Raw genomic sequence first — 16,611 nt, 5'->3', positions numbered from 1 at the left:
TATCTTGGGACTTCCCTGGTGGCTCAGTGGTTACGAATTTGCCTGACAATGCAGGGGATACGGGTTCGAGCCCTGGCCCGGGAGGATCCCATATGCTGCGGAGCAGCTAAGCCCCTGTGCCACAACTGCTGAGCAACGCCCACTCGCCATAACTAGAGAAAGCCCGCACACAGCAACGAAGACCCAATGCAGACAAAAAAAAAAAAAAAAATTTATCTTGAAATATTACAGATAGAGTAGAAAGGTATAATGAATAACATAAGAAATATCTGTGTCCCCAACTCCCAACTGAAGATATAAACCCACATCATTAAACGAAGCTCCTCTGTTATCTTTCTTTTATTGTATAAGCTTCCCAATCCCATGATAGGTAACCACTATGCTGAATTTAGTGTTTATCACCCATTTGTTTATATATATTTATATTGAATGAATATATGAATATATATAATTATATAGTATATATATTATTCTGAGTCAAAGGACAATACCTTTCTCATGTTTTAAAAATTTTATTGAGGTGAAATTCACATAACATAAAATTAACCATTTTAAAGTGTACAATTCAGTGGCATTTACTGCATTCACAATGTTGGGCAACCATCACCTCTACGTTCGCATGCTTTTGAACTTGTATAACTGGGACTGTACGCTAGTTGTTTTGCATCAATGCTGCCTAAGAGGTTCATTCATCTGTGTTGAGGCATGTAGCCCTGGCCCAGTCGTTTCACTGCTGTACTGTACTCCACTGTGTGGCTATTTCACAATTGGCCCCTTCTCCTGATGGGCACTGGGTGGTTTCCAGGTTTTTACTATCACCAATGAGCCTGCCTCCTTGTGCACATGCTGGTGCTTCTCTAGGATGTCAAGCCAAGAGCAGAGCTGCTGTGTCACAGGCCGAGTGCAGCTCCAGATTCATGAGACATCGCCAAAGTGTTCTTCAAGGCGGTGCTAATTTATACTCACAGAAGCCTGGCTGTCTTGGGGAGCTGGGAGTTTTTAGTGTGCAATTTAATTAGAGTAACTTAACACTTGGATAATGTATTTCATTTAACAAAATACTGTGAGGTAGGCAGAGCAGGATTATTAAGCATTCTCAGAAACCTTTTGAAGACAAGGAATCTGAGACACAGAGGGAGGGACTCAACCCGGATGGCAGGGCTACAATCTAAGGTTAGAGGCAGGACGCCAAACCCACTGTAAGATGTTGCCAGTGTTCTCCTCATGTTACATTTCTCCCTTCCCTCCCTGACACAGCCACCTTTTCCCTTACTTGAGTGGAGATCTGTCTACACCATCAGCTTTCTGAGGGTACAACAATGAAAGCTCACCGGCAGACCATGGAGAGGGACTCTGGAAAGGAGAGTCTCTGGGGACTGGGCAATTCCAGGCTGCAGGGAACCAGGGTGGAATCTTCCAGACTTCCACAGCCCACTTTCCCTCTGTGGTCAACTTTGTGTGCACAAAGATTGCATCTGGTGGTCCTGTTGGATCTAAGTTGCCTTAAGAGGGCATGAAAAAAAAGCTGCAGAAAAAAAGGAAAGACTTTGCAGGAAAGCCTGAAGCAGGAACCCTGGGTACACCTGTGTGCCCAAGGAAGGAGGTGCAGTGGGATGGCATTTAAGATACCTCGACTCTCCGAGGTACTGTCACCTGGGCACCAGCCCCTCCTCCCCTCACTTGCTGAAACCAGGCAGCATCCCAAAGAGGAGAGGGCAACACTGCCTACACCGTGTAGCACAGCAACTTGGTTCTGGGGCAGGGCTTATGCCTCCCCACCGGCTTGTCTGCCCAAGGCCTGAGTGTGTCTAGGTGAGGCAGCACACTCTTCCCCAAAGAGAGGTTCAGATGCCGCCCCGCGGCACAAAGGACTGGAAGCTGAAGCCAGTGTGCCCAAGCCTTTGGTGTACTTCTGACACAAGCTTCTGGCACCGGAGTGTGCCAGCTGCCATTCTTCTCAACTGGAAGCATCTCTTCATCTTTGGCTGCTCTGTCCCCTTGCACTCAAATCTTTCCTTTCCAACGTGAATCCTTCAACTAGGAGCTGGGATCCAGAAGGCGATGAGAGGCTGTTTCATCTCGCCGGCAGGGCCCCCCGCCTTCTGTCCTCTAGGCATAAGACATAGGTGTGACCGCCGGCAGTTTCGCAGTCTGACCTCAGGCAAGTTTCCTCTTCTGGTCAGATAACTTGTGAGGAAGCACTAGGCACATGGAACCACTGCATCATTTATTGATGAAGCTAAGAGCTTCTGAATCCTTCCCCAGGAGTCCACCATCTTACACCAATTCCTATCTGTTTACTGGTTTTTTGGTAATTAAAAAAAAAAAAAGAGTCATGGACTCTTACCCAACATGCCTGAGCAATTCCAGTTCTGGCTAAAGACTGATACCAAATACCAGAAGAAGACGCACTCCAGAGAGCCACGCCGCACACACCTCCTCTGTCCTGCTGAGGCCAAGAGGCAGCACAGCACCTGGAGAGCCCTGTCACCTGGCCTTCCTGGTCCCTGCCTGGCTACCAGCAGCACCATCACGCCACTCTTCTCTAGGGAGGTTTTCTGCACCCTCCTGCAGCAGCAGCTACCAGCTGGCCTGCTGGACCTGTCAGTTCTCATGAAATCGGGCCCTGGGCTCCTAGTCCTGTTCCCCTCCTCAGCCCCAGGGGCGCACGCCTCACTCAAGACTTAGCTCTTAATGCGGCCTTTCTCCCCTAGGGACCTCATGCAGCGCTCCTAATTAGAGGACTGTGTTCCTTGGGAAATAGGTGAACAGAACACATAGAGAAGGCTGTTTTTATTCTTTGACCTTATGCTGTTTTAGGGCAGTTTTTTTCAGTAATGGGAAGGTAACAGATGCTCTGGAAATGTGATGCGTTTATCTGGGACAAGAAGACAAAGACTGATGGCAGGAGCAAGGCCAGGAAACTCATCTCTCAGGGATTCTCTGGACTCCACAGACCAGCAGGAAGTATCCTTGGCTGCCCTCCTCAGTCATCCATGCCACGGACAAGGGAGGCGCACGGTGCCCGGCAAAGGGCTACCGAGCTGCCTCCCGGCGCTGACTCAGGCCCCCACTTCCTGCAAACATTTTCCTTGGCAATTCCCGACTCCTAGATAAAGAGATGTCACTTCCTTTGGGAGTCAGGCAGATTAGTTTTCACTAAGTGTGGATGTGAAGAGCTAGATAAAATATTATCCACCTGTTCTTAAAAACTGTGGGCTATGGTTCAAAGAAGACTCTGACAGAAAAGATGATTCTCAACTGAAGATGCACACACCTCAATCAGCCCGACCACCCAGCCTGGCCTCAGTGAGTAATGAGGGTCATAACCTCACGGCCATGCAGGGCTGACAATCAGGTCTTGGCTGCATGAGGTTCTGCCCACATATTAGAGGACTGGAGGGGGAGACCTGTGCGTGTTCCCTGCACATGTTCACTGGCTCATCTCGACCCTGTGAGGTTCTGGTATTACTCAGGCCACTTACAGACCAGAAAATGAAGGTTCAGAAAGCTGAACTGTGCTCAAGGTCACAGAGCTGGTAGATGTCCAGGCAGGATTCTGAATTCCAGTCTTTGGAACCCTACCTCCCCCAAACCTGTCCGTGTTACTCAGGACATCCCCACCACCAGCCCACAGGGGCAGGATGTGCTGTTTACTGCTTTATTAATATGAAGTTTGAAATTTAAATTTTCCTAAAGAGTTAAAAAAAAAGTCCTTTGGAGTCTTCTTTGACAACCCAAAAATTAAAGCATTACTGAGGTGAGAGCACACATGAAGTTGACTTTGAGAACATGAAAATGGCTGAAGGAAAAGAAAAATCCCTAATGCAGTAATAGTGTATCCTTATTTTCAGCCTCACATTATACCAGCAAATAGGAATCCCATTCAGGAGAGAGAAAGAGATCAGGAGAGAAGCAGGAGTGGAACTGAGAACAGAGCTGCCCAGGGACTTGGTGTTCCACCAACACTGGCGAGCCTCTTCACAGGGAGCCCTACAGCCTCTGGGGGTTCACGTGTGTGCAGGCTGGTCACTCTCTCCACCATGGTGGCCAGGACAGGCCTGGGAGGTGCTGGCTTGGCCTGGTGGACTTTGTAGCAGAACAAAGGAAAGGTGAGTGCTGTCATCTTCACCAGCCTCTCACAGGACCAACCTGTACTTTTTAATTTTTATTTTTTAAAAGACAAACTATTAAAAGTAAAATGAATGAAATCACATGAGATCAAGATACAAAGACAGAAATTCAATGTAGAAAAAAAGACCTTGCTGGGAAACAGTCAATGGGAAACACGGGAAACATTTCAAAGACGCACAAAAAGCTCACGTTGTAAACAGGATTAAGCTGCTGTAGGTTCCTCATCACATCAGGGTTTCATTTTGCTCAGCCTGAGATCTCGCTCGATTTCAAACTGCCTGTGATCCACTCGGTCTAGAAAAGCTTTCCGTTCAATGTACCTGGAAGAAAATGAAGGTATCTGTCAGCAGATGCAGTAAAAGAAAATGCCTCCCCTGCACTGTCCTGTCCTGTCCCCCGCATCCCTCACCCCGGTGTAAAGGGGTCCACTTGGCCTGTGGGATTATCGGGTTACAGCAAACATAAACGGATGACCACAGGTGGTGCCCAGAGTGGACAACACGACTATTTCAGGAACATCCAGACCACTCCCATTTAGTCTAAACAAGCACGTTTCTGGTTCAGATGTGAGTGAAAATAGAATGAAAAAGAGAAACCAACAACTTATCAAGGGGAAGTACATTAGAGGCTGAAGGCAAAAAAATGTTGCAATTTTGTAACCAGGTTTTAAGGAAAGAATGGGGGCTCCCTCCAGCCCAGGTTCAGAGCCTGGCTTGGTTAGACATTAGCAGACCATGCTGGTCAAGGAGCGTCGCTTTTCTCAGCAGCAAAATAGTGACACCACATTTCCTGGCCTTGGCGGTGCGCTGAGTTGGTGGGGAGAGAAAGCTATGTACCCTGCACACACGCATCAAAATGTGGGAAAAGATGCCTCTACAAATGGAAGAAACCCAGTAAGAACTACCTCCTGGGGCTGCAGGGAAGGTGAAGTGGGCTGAGGTGCGCAGAGCGCTCACCGTCGAAGGTATTTACCTGCAGCTCCTTCCTTCCCCTCACCCTTCCCACCACCTCTCCTTGTGTCCTCCACCCAGATGCAGCCAGGGTGCTTCTGCGAGGACGACAGAAGAGGCCTTTCCTTAAATTCCTCCAAGGGAACGAGGTCAAGCACCTTTGCCATCCACGGCTCACACACAGGGTCCCCTAAAAGCTGGTGGTTTGCCCCTCATCTTGGCCAGGCTCAGCAGACAAGGCTTCCGTCGGCCTCCCAGGCAGGGTGAGAAGGAAGCACAGGGCTGAAGCAGCAGGCACTGCGAGGAGAAGGCTGGCCGCTGAATGAGACACAGCTGCATTTTCGTGCACCTTCTGGCCTGAACTGTGCTGCTGCTTGCCTGGGGGGAGGGGATCTCTGCTGCTAATTAATCTGTTGAGAGAGCAAAACTGCCACTGAAAACGGCAGGCAGAATTGAATCTCTGCACTAATCTTTCCTTTGTTGCACTGTGGAAAATATGCATCTGTCATTACAAGGTCATTACGTTTAGGGTGAGAACGTTAGCAGGTTCAGGACCCTGTGTTCCTTTGCTGAGTTCAGAGCCTCGCTTGCCTGCCCACAGCACCCTGTGAGGAGCAACCCAGTCCAGCCCATCCGCTCTCCAGCCAGGCCTGCGGCCACTAACCCTATACCTCACTACGGACAGGGTGGCAGCTCTCAGCTTGAATCCCGACCCTGCGGCTTGCTAGCTGTGTCTCTGGGTAAGCCACGTAACCTTGCTAATTCTGTTTCCTAATTTGCCCGCCCCCCAAAAAAAGGTAATCATCCTTAATCATTCCTACTCTGAAGGGCTGTTGTGGGGATTAAATGCAATAGTGTACATATCATGCCTAGCACAGAGCAGGTGCTCAATAAAGTGGCAGAGTTGTCACCATCATTTCGGGAAGCCAGCTTCTGTCAGGGCTCTGAGGACAATCAATCCAAGGGGAACAGTCAGCCCTCTTGACGCACGTTATCAGCAACTACTAGCTACCACCTGGTCTGGGATCAGGAACTCAGCTGCTGTGTCAAAATTGCCAAGGAGGGGCCAGAATGGCTGGAAACACAAGGGCAGGGCCTGCTTGTAGGCTTGACATAAGCCCTCAAGGTCAGGTCATCAAATTTCGCAAATGAAATACAGGATGCCTGGTTAAATTTCAATTTCAGATTCCCCGGCAGATGGGGAAGCCACAGACACTGTGGACCCCTTTTGATAAAGTGTGAAAGCAGGAGAGACTGTGGCCGGTAAGTAGACACATGACAGAACAAATTCATCTTCTGTCTACCACCAAGGGACCCATGATTCCCCAGTGGGGACTGTTAACCGAGATCACTGACGGGCTTTGTCACACTACAACCGTCACCCCTCCCCACCCCAGCCCACAGGCCCTGGTGAAGACCACGACGGAGATCAGTGTTCTGACAGCCTGCGCTTTAACTGCCTCTCTGGAAGTTCCCAAAGAACAAATGCGGGAGCCATGGTTCAAGACAACTTTAGGGCATGTTTCAAGAGAGCCATTACCCAGGGATACCTGAGAGAGCGGGCCTGGGGGCGGAAAGAAGAGGAAGTATGTGGCTTTGAGCATTTGTGGTCTGTCTTCTTGACTTTCCTTTAAAGAAGAGGAAGTGATACTTAAATTAAGATGCTCACTGAGCATGAATAATGCCTTCCAGGTTCCCGGAAGCGGTGCTGGTGCCGGGTCCAGCTGACTTTGAGACTATCAAGAGCGAAGCCACGCTGGGTGCTAAACAAGCAGGTGCAGGCAGAGTTCAGGTTTAGGGAACGCCTCAGGCAGCAAAGAGGGGCACATATGCAGAATGCAATTCTCAAGGGCAACCCAGACAAAGGCCATCAAGGCAGGTTTGGCGACTTCATTCCCCCGTTCACAGCATCTGCAGCTGCTAACAGGATCCTTGTGATGGCTTTGGTTTGCGGCCAAGAGCTGACCAGGAACAACACTTCTACTCGACATCCTCCTCCCACCCTCAAGACAGAAAAGGTGCCAAGGATGAGGGTGGCTCTGACATTTACTATGTGTGTGACTGTGGGCAAGATACTTTATTTTTCTTCTCTGTAAAACAGGAATAAAAATTACAACACCCCTCTGACAGTACAATGAAACTGTGAGAAGTACTTTGTAAACAATAAAACCAAAAATGCCTATGAGTGTTGTGCGGTTCTTGCTTCCCATTTCTGACCTGACTGTATCACTATAAAGCCTCAGAAACTGGGACAGCTGGAACAGGGACCAAGAGACCAAATGCCCCAGAAAGAGGAAGGGCTTGTGGGGAAGGCTGCCTCCTCCAAGGTGGCCCGAGTGGACGACCTATTTAAACTGAGCCTCAGAAAGTTTTCAGGCACCTTAAGCGGGTTACAGTCCCAGAAGAGAACCACCAGCTGACAAGTGCAAGGCTTCTTTTCTGGTCTGTGCCCAGCACTCCTGGGGACCCAGACTGATTCAGCCCAGTCTACTGGGAAGGGCAGAGGGGATCATCCCTTCCCACCACTACTGCCTTATGTGGCCCATTTAAGAGGCTGCAGCTCTTCACTGTCATTAATAAAATATGCTAATAGCACCAAAACCTAAGGGATTTTCTAAGCTTTCCCTTTCAGAACCAGGTTAGACACAATAGGCTCGGTCATCTTTTTGATCCTGCAACCCAAATTACTTTTCTGCCACCAATTTTCTTGAGATCTAGGCCAATGTGGAGGGAAGGAAAAATAGAAGAAGAGGACGAGAAGGGTAGAAAATGCTTCTAGAGAACGTTAGTACCTACTTCTGGGAAACCAGGCTGCAAGTGAAAGGACGCCCATCCATCCCCACAAGAAGGCAGAGTTCTGTGGGGCAGCTGATCCCCAAAAGCTCCACCAAACAGTCACAACCGCCCATGAGAGGTGTCCTGCCCACTGGTCAGGAAAAGAAAGAGCACAGGGAGGTGCAGGGAAATCCGAAGCAGGCACATAACAGAGGACGTTTCAGGGCTGCGTTATCACTATGCCCCCAGCAGAGCCAGCAGGCGTTCTGTGCAGCATAAACCTGAGAAGGAAAGTGGACCAACACCAGAAAGCCACAGGCAGCGCAGGCCGTCTGAGGCTGGAATAAAGCTCTGTGATGGAAGTACTAGGAGGTGCACTTCTTTGCCCTGAGAAGTGCAAGTGAAAGAAGCAATCTGCTCAACATCACACAAGCCCTGTGCAAGAGGATGACTCGCAAACACCTCGAGGGCCCAAGTGAAAGGGTGGTGATTTTAATTTTCTTGTCCACTGCTTTCCTCCCATCTCACCTCAAGATTGTGCTCGTTCTGAAAGAGTGACTCTTGGGAGTCACGGAGATAGATTCTTTGGAGAAAGAAAATTATTTTCTCTCTCCTTCACGCCTCTCCAAATCACAAGCACACCTGGTCTCCAATCATCGAGCTCCATGACCTTCAATTTGATTGCCAGCAGCAGCCGAGACCAAGCCCGTATTCCTCTCATTTTCTCTGCGTTGCTCCCTCCCCCCAAACCTGCTGGCCTCTACCTCAGCAGTGTTGGAGAGACGCACTGCTGATGGCGAACACTGCCAGGGAACCTAGTGCGATCAGTTATAGGAATAGAGGGAAGCAATGTTAAAGGCCTTGAGTGCCGACTGGTGACACTGATCCTGAAATGCTGGACTGTGCCCTGGAGTCCATGGCTCAGAGGAAAGGCAGCGATTCTTTGCTGTGCAGCTGACCTCTTTGGAACAGGCATTTTAACCAACTTTGCTGTCTGAAAATGATGCCTAGGTGGAGATGTCATTCTGACTTGTCATACCCTTCCTTTCTGGGAGGTTAATGCCAATCTTACTAGGTTCCAAAACAAAGCCATGGCTGCCTGACAGCTAGTGGGATGTGCATTTAGACAGTACAATGGCTCAGCGCCTGCTCTGGGACAGATGCTCTTCTAGCACCCCGCTGGTGGCAGGGTGGTGAACCAGACCCTGCCCTTCGGGGCTTACCGTACATGAAACAAAACACGACAACATGTATCAACTGACAATAAATGTGATGAAGAAGGTCAAAGAGGGTGATTTGATGGAGGGTTCCTAAGGTGGGGCTACTCAGAGAGTGAGAGTGGCATCTGAGTGACACAACAAGAGCCCACCGTGGAGGAGGACCTGGAGGAGCAGTGCAGGGGCTGGGCCACCTGGAGCAGGGGAGAGGGTCAGAGGTGGGCAGGGGACGGCTCGGGGGGCCTGCAAACGCCAGGGTAAGGAGGTGAACACTCGTTTAAGTGCTACTTAAAATCAGCAGGGAAGAGAGGAAAAACGGTTTGTACTTTCAAAAAATCATTTTGGCTGTGATGTAGAGAAGAATGGAGGGAAGGTACAGATACAGAAGCAGGGAGCAGAGCTTGTACCGGACTGCAGGCAGCTGGGATGGACCAAAATACTTCATGACAGAACTGTCTATTGGACTTTCAGGATTGAGTGGGAAGAGGATGCTCCGAGGGCTTTCTTTCATCAGTTGGGTGCATGGTGATGGTGCCGTTTTCTGAGAAGTCTGAGGAAGGAGTCTGTTTATGGAAAGAAAGCAAGCAGAGGTATCTCAAGCTATCCGAAAGTAGAGCGTCCCTATAACACCTCTCTTAGCTGAAATGGTGTGAAGTGAAGAAGCAATTGCCTTTTGGTGAAAACGAAAATCCTCTTCAGCTTTCAGTTAGGGAGAAAATGTAGAGGTCTTTCGCAAAAGCAAAGTGGTGTAAGCAAGCTTTTGAACAGTGGGGGATATCTGTATTTGGTTTTGGATGTTAAGTTTGATGTAATGTCTTGGACATGCAAATGGAGATGTCAACTAAACAGCTGCTACGGGAGTCTGCAGCTCAGTGGGATGGTCAGGCAGGAGAGAGCTTTTTTGCGAGTTGTCAGCAGAAAATAGTACTTAAGCCATGGAATTAGCTTTCCTGGGGGAGAGAATATGAGGAACGACGGCTGCCCATCACTCAGCCCTGGGACTTCCCTACTTTAAAAGCCCAGAGAAGGAAGAGAGGCCAGCCTGGGAGACAGAGAGGAGATGCCCCAAGCTGTACTGGCCACGGTTGTGGGAAGTGTTCCTGAAGGCTTGGCAGGAATACACCAGGAAGGGATTTAGAGGAATAGAGCACCACCTAGCCTTCCAGTAAGGCCCTAAGCTTGGCGTGGTCAGTAATGGCAGACAGAAGAAAGAAGAGGGGGCGGAGACTTGGGGTGGGGGGGAATCCTATCTATAAACATGCCAGACATTTCCCCTACTTATTTAATTCCCATTATAAACCTGGGAGTACACTGAAGAGTTTCTACTTCACAGATGAAGAAACTGGGGCTAGAGCACATGGCAGGCTGGTAGAAGAGCCAGGATTTGAATTCAACTGCACTTCAGTTTACTGTAAAATATAACAAACACGCACACACACAGAGTATAAAATGGGCAAGGCAGATGAATCATTATATAGCAAGCCAAGAAGCAGAAGATGAGCGCCCTAGAGAAGTCCAAGCTGTACTGGGAGAGCTTGCTTTATAATGATTCGCAATTAGGCACAACTAGATTGTAATGTCAGAGGAACAGAAACTTGAAAGGGAAGTGGAAATGTGGGCAGGCTCACACCTGGCTGGGCTTGGGTGTTGGGTGTGGGTGTTGGTGAAAGTTATGAACGTGCCTCCTGAAGGCTGGCAGCATTCGGCTCCTTGACCTGGTGACGGCCTGAGAACTCGACATAAATAGACATACACTGTGTGCGTTCTTTTGTGGCTTGCTTCTTCACAAATTGACCTAATGGACGCATTGTTTTTGCCCATTTTTGACCTTCATATAAATGGAATTAAAACAAATAAATATAATACATGGAACCATACTGCATGAACTTCTTTGTGTTATTATGTTACTGAAATTTACCCATGTTCATTCCAATTGGTAAAGAGTATCCCAGTGTGTGAACACATCACACTTTATTTGTCTATTACAAATAGACATTGGAGTTGTTTCCAATTTGGGGATGTTATGAAAAGTACTGTTAATTGAGAAGCTACCTGTCAGTCTAACTGCCCCTCCTTTCAAAGAAATCTCTTTTTTCTGGCTGCTCTTAAGATTTTTCTCTTTGTCACGGGTTTCCTGCAACTTCACTCTGCAGTGTGGATTTCTATTTTATTTATCTTGGGATTCTTTGAGTTTTGAAAAGTCTGTAAAGAGGTGTCTCTCATCTCTTCCCACGCTGTCCTCCAGGAGGCTTAACTTCCCTCTTCCTTATTTTTTGTCTCTCTGAACAATATTCTGGATGATTTCTTCTGGCTCTTTTCCAGTGCATGTATTTCTCTTCTCTGCTGGTCTAACTACTATTAAATCTATCCCTCTCGTTTTTAATTATGGTTATTAAATTTTTCATTTCTAGAAATTTTATTTGGGTCTTTTAGGCCACGTTTTATAGTTTCTTCTTCTTGCAAATATTTTCAAGTTTGTCTACTTCTTTAAATACAGTAGGCATAATTGTATTAAAACCTGTCTCTGATATTTCCATTGTCTAAATTCTTTGCAGATCTGGTCCTGTGCCTGCTGTTTCTTAAGGTGCTTTGCTTCTTTATGTGAATATTTTCACACAGCAAAACTGCTTTTAAAAAATTGGACAGTAGGGCTTCCCTGGTGGCGCAGTGGTTAAGAATCCGCCTGCTAATGCAGCCCTGGTCTAGGAAGATCCCACATGCCGCAGAGCAACTAAGCCCGTGCGCCACAACTACTGAGTCTGTGTGCCACAACTACTGAAGCCCGCATGCTCTAGGGCCCGCATGCTGCAACTACTGAGCCCATGTAGTGCAACTACTGAAGCCCATGTGCCTAGAGCTCATGCTCCGCAACAAGAGAAGCCACAGCGATGAGAAGCCCCGAGCACCACAATGAAGAGTAGCCCCCGCTCGTCACAACTAGAGAAAGCCCGCGCGCAGCAACGAAGACCCAATGCAGCCAAAAATAAATAAACTAAATAAAATTTAAAAATTGGACAATAATAATCCAATATTGACCAATGTAGCTTCAAATTCTATTAAAGCTTTACAAGGGGAAAGATGGGATAGCACTTACTGAAGTAGAATTACGATCAAAACACAAAAAGCACAACATCATCTTTTAACCTCAATTCCATCTTATTTTAGTCAGGTCTGTATTACAGGAATATTTTTTATCACTATCCATGATTTGGATTCTTGTATAGGAGAACAATTTGAATATGGTGTCTGTAAAAATGTCACAGTCTCATAATAAATATGGTAGAGGCCAATCATTACTCATAAGTAGCTTTTTTGAGATGTTATCAAATAGGACCTTTCCCCCTTAGTTTCAGCAGAGATCACTTTTGTTCCATGGTAGTACTTCTTGGGATTCTCCACATATTCCCTCAGAGCAGACTCTCCCCAGGTGGCCTTTGCTCTCGTTGGCATCTGTGTAAGAGAATTTGGGGGCCTGACCAAACAGACCTTTCAGGTTTGGCTTGTGCTTCCCACCCTCTGACACTGTGGCACTGGGCACACTTCTCAGTAGAAATCTTCTTGCCCTTCTTGACAGTCCCTGTTTTGAAGTCAGCTCTCTAAGTTACATACGTGCTGGATAGGCTCACCCAGCAGCTGACTGTCTTGCTCTCATTTCTAGAATTTAGTTGCTGTGGTCTAGTGAGTCTCAATCCAGGCTGTGCATGAGAAGCACCTGAGGAGTGATTTAAAGATACCGGTATCTGTGACTCTTTTTTTTTAAATTGAGGTATAGTTGCTGTACAATATTATATCAGTTTCAGGTGTACAACGTAGTAATTCGCAATTTTTTTTTTTTTTTGGCACAGCCGCAAAGCTTGTGGGATCTTAGTTCCCTGACCAAGAATTGAACCCATGCCCCCTGCAATGGAAGCGTGGAGTTCCTAACCACTGGACTGCCAGAGAATTCCCAAGTAATTCACAATTGTTAAAGGTTATACTCCATATAGTTATAAAAAACTGGCTATATTCCCATATAGCTTATTTATTTTATACGTAGTAGTTTGTACCTCTTAATCCTCTACCCCTGTCTTGCCCCTTCTCCCTTCCTTCTCCCCATTGGTAACCACTAAGTTTGTTCTCTGTATCTGTAAGTTCTTTTTTGTTTTATTCACTCGTTTGTTGTATTTTTTAGATTCCACATTTGTCTTTCTCTGTCTGACTTATTTCACTAAGCATATACTCTCCAAGTCCATCCATGTTGTTGCAAACGGCAAAATTTCATTCTTTTTTATGGCTGAGTAATATTCCATCGTGTGTATATGTGTGTGTGTGTGTGTGTGTGTGTGTATACACACACCACACAGACATCTGTGACTCTTGATTCAGTGGTGCACAGGGATGCCCTTGTCATGTAACTCTGGAAAAACCCCCAGAAGGTTCTCATGCTTAGCCAAGGTAAGAACCAGAGTAATAGTTCCCTCCCTGGACTAGGGGTTGGGCCCTTTAATCTGCCAGGAGCTAGGAAAGGCAGTGAGTGGAGGTATGGGGTGGGCACTAGAGAGGGCAGGTGAGAAGAGCCAAAGGCAGAGCACAGAAGTCATCATATCTGCACTGGAAAAATACAATCAGATCCGTGGAATCATCTGGCCAGGCGGAAAAGGCTCAGAGACAGAGGGAAAAGCAAAGAGCTTAAAAGTTGTATGCTATTAGCTGTTCCCTAACCCAGTTATGTGATTTTCCATTGCCTGAAAAGTCCTCATTGGGCAGATGTCCTTTTTAATCTTGTTTTCTCTTCCAGCCTACATTTTCTTATCTCTCCCTTATCTTCAACAGCACCACTCCTTACTTTTATAAGACCTCTATTAACAGAACGAACACTGTCTAACCCATATAATCAATCCTCAGAGAAGCAGTAAAGTGTGGCACGCACTGGCAGTTCCTCTGCTGCCTGAGATCACCAGGCAAACATGGAGAAGTGGCGGGGCTGAGTTACTAGAGCTGAGTCAGAGTGGGGAGGTTCAGGGCATGCATCAGAGGCCTTCTGCAGGTAACACTGACTCCTGCTTGTGCTTTCTTGTGGGCCCTTCCCCAGATGGCTCTGGTACTTCTACCTCTGTCCTGTGGCAAACCATCTTTGACAGATGGACTTAGAAGTCTGGTAGTTAAACAAGCTCATAAAGTCATTAAAGGCATTTTTTTTTTAATCTACTGATCAGCTTCTACGTTCATTCAAATACTCGTGAAACCTAATCTAGAAAAATGACCCCCCAAACAAATCCCTCACCTATCTTTATTATAATTTAGCTTATAAGTAACCTGAATGACTACCACTTAATACACACCTTTAAGTGACAGTGACGGGCAGTTCTGCAAAGGGCTTTATGTGGACAGGGCTTTATGCCTTTCTTATCGTGCTCCACTTTATTGCACTTTGCAGATACTAAGTTTTTTGACAAATTGAAGGACTGTGGCAATCTTGTGTTGTCAGATGATTGTCAGCATTTTTTAGCAATAAAGTATTTTTTAATTAAGGCTTGTACATTGTGTTTTAGATATAATGCTTGCATCCTTAATAGACTACAGTATCGTATAAACATAACTTTTATATGCACTGGGAAACCAAGAAATTCGCATGACTCACTTTATTGCGATATTTGCTTCATTGCAGTGGTCTGGAACAGAACCTGCAATATCTCTGAGGTCTGCCTGTGCTATATACATATATGCATGATATATATATCACATCTTTTGTCTCATGAGAGCCTCACAACCACCCTAAGGGTGGTATTACTATCTCAGTTTTACTGGTGAAGGAGCTGAGCCTCAGGGATGCACAGCGACTGCAGGGAGAGCCCCTGCTGGAGAGGGGCAGGCATGTGGAGTACCAGGGCTGTCTGATGGGCCACGCACACTTCCTTTCACTGTTAGGGGTGGGGAGTGTGGACCTTGAGCCATGGACCCACTTCTGTCGTAACTTTGTTCTTGGGTTCTTCTGAGGTTCCTAAGTACTCAGTGAACACCGTTTCTCTCAGGACATTCCTGTACACAGTTTATGGACACCCTCTTTGTATTCCAAAGTGAAGAGGAAGAGGGGGCATGTGATGGCCCAGATGCTGTCTGAGGGCTGGTGTGTCACATAGGTTGAAGCCAAAGGTGAAGCCCCACCCCGGGCCACAATGACACGGACAAAAAAATCCCACAATACCCGACAACATCTAGGCGCTCTGTTGACTCTGCGTTTGATGCACTGAGCTTGTCTGGCTTCTCAGAAGGCCAAATAATTCAGATGAGACTGAGGCTGATACGGTGAGCCAGATCTGACCACATGAACAAACGAGGTGACTTACAGTTCATGGGAGCTGCAATTCAGCAAATTCAGCTTGGCAGACGTGCCTCTCCCCGAGAGAAGTGCTGCTCACGTGCCCCCCCACCCCCTTCCTGTCACCCCAATGTTTTCCTCACCGACAGGACCTGCCCACATTAGAACACAGCTTCAACAACAAACCAGAGAGCTCATGTTTTTTGTTTTACCGTGAAAAGCTCCTGCCTACTTAAATTGGGTGGCGCATGTGCAATGAACTAGCCCAGGGTTTGGAGGATTTTCAGAGAATAGAATGCACTGCTTCTTACCCCTCCTTCCCCCGATTGTGGATGGCTAGTTCTTCGCCAATGCCCTCCTCCTCCTTGAAGCTCTCCCAGTCCAGCTTCGACTTCTCTAGGGTGCTCATCTTCTGCTTCTTGGCTCCTATTTTCCCCAGAAGGCTGCTCATGCCACTTGATCTTTTTAACCTAGGGAAAGCAAAAACATGAAACATGTAGCAGGTAAAAACTCTAATCTCTTGATTAATGGTTTTTCTGATTGGCACGGGCCTCCCTAGATTCAAGCGATTTATCTTAATGGGAGCCATGTTTGCATCCAGGGTACTTCCTGTCACTGTGGAGAGCACAGTAAGGAGACCAGAATCCTAATTGCACTCTTCCTGCTCAATACCTCTGACCACTCTAACGACCTGGGGATAGGAAATCCTGAAGACGTCTGTCTGCTCTGTATGACAGACAGGTCTCTGCTTGCAAGGAGGGAGAAGTGCAGCATGATTCAGACATGGTTTTACAATCACATGCCTTGCTTCATATTCCAGCGCGAACCATGTGACTTTAGGCTAGGTATTTAACTACATCTGCCTCGGTTTCCTAATCTACAAAGTGAATGCTTACTCATAGGGCTGTAGTGTATCCTCTATATAAAGTGCTTAAAACAGCAGCTGGCACACAGCAAAGGGGCAATAAATGTTATCCATCCTGAATCACTGTCATCATCTGTGCACTAAAGCCCCAGGGAATCCTTTCAAGAGAAAGAGAACCAGATCCCAACACTGATGAGCAAGAGTTACAGGATCTTAAAAAGACCCTAAGATCAGTTTCCTTTCAACTCCTGTGAGTCAGGACCCTGGTTTTTCCCAGGAGGTGGAGAACATTCCTCATCCTGAAAGCAGGGAATGTACAGCCTGTGCTCTACTTGCTGGTTATGCTGTCGTGGATGGTGGGAGAAACCCCAT

The 16,611-nt window shown here is 47.1% G+C and overlaps 1 protein-coding gene across 3 annotated transcripts in view; it reads right to left on the bottom strand.

Moving 5' to 3' along the window:
- Window positions 1-534: 534 nt before the first annotated feature.
- The window catches only part of CFDP1 (craniofacial development protein 1), a 138,166-nt gene continuing 122,089 nt past the window's right edge, over window positions 535-16,611 (bottom strand). The window contains exons 6-7 of one of the 3 annotated variants that reach the window (XM_079908555.1): window positions 15,686-15,844; window positions 537-4,454 (exon numbers count right to left, since the gene is read on the bottom strand). In XM_079908555.1, the coding sequence (XP_079764681.1) occupies window positions 4,364-4,454; window positions 15,686-15,844 (250 nt within the window). In that variant the 3' untranslated portion in view covers window positions 537-4,363. Of the gene's footprint in view, window positions 4,455-15,685; window positions 15,845-16,611 lie in introns of those variants that run through there. The other 2 variants (XM_079908557.1, XM_079908558.1) reach the window with 2 other exon arrangements.

The sequence above is a fragment of the Stenella coeruleoalba genome (genome assembly GCF_951394435.1).
Source record: "Stenella coeruleoalba genome assembly, chromosome: 20".
NCBI classification, from domain to species: Eukaryota; Metazoa; Chordata; class Mammalia; order Artiodactyla; family Delphinidae; genus Stenella; species Stenella coeruleoalba.
Note: the sequence above shows the minus strand (reverse complement) of the source record. Positions and strands in the feature narration are given on the sequence as shown.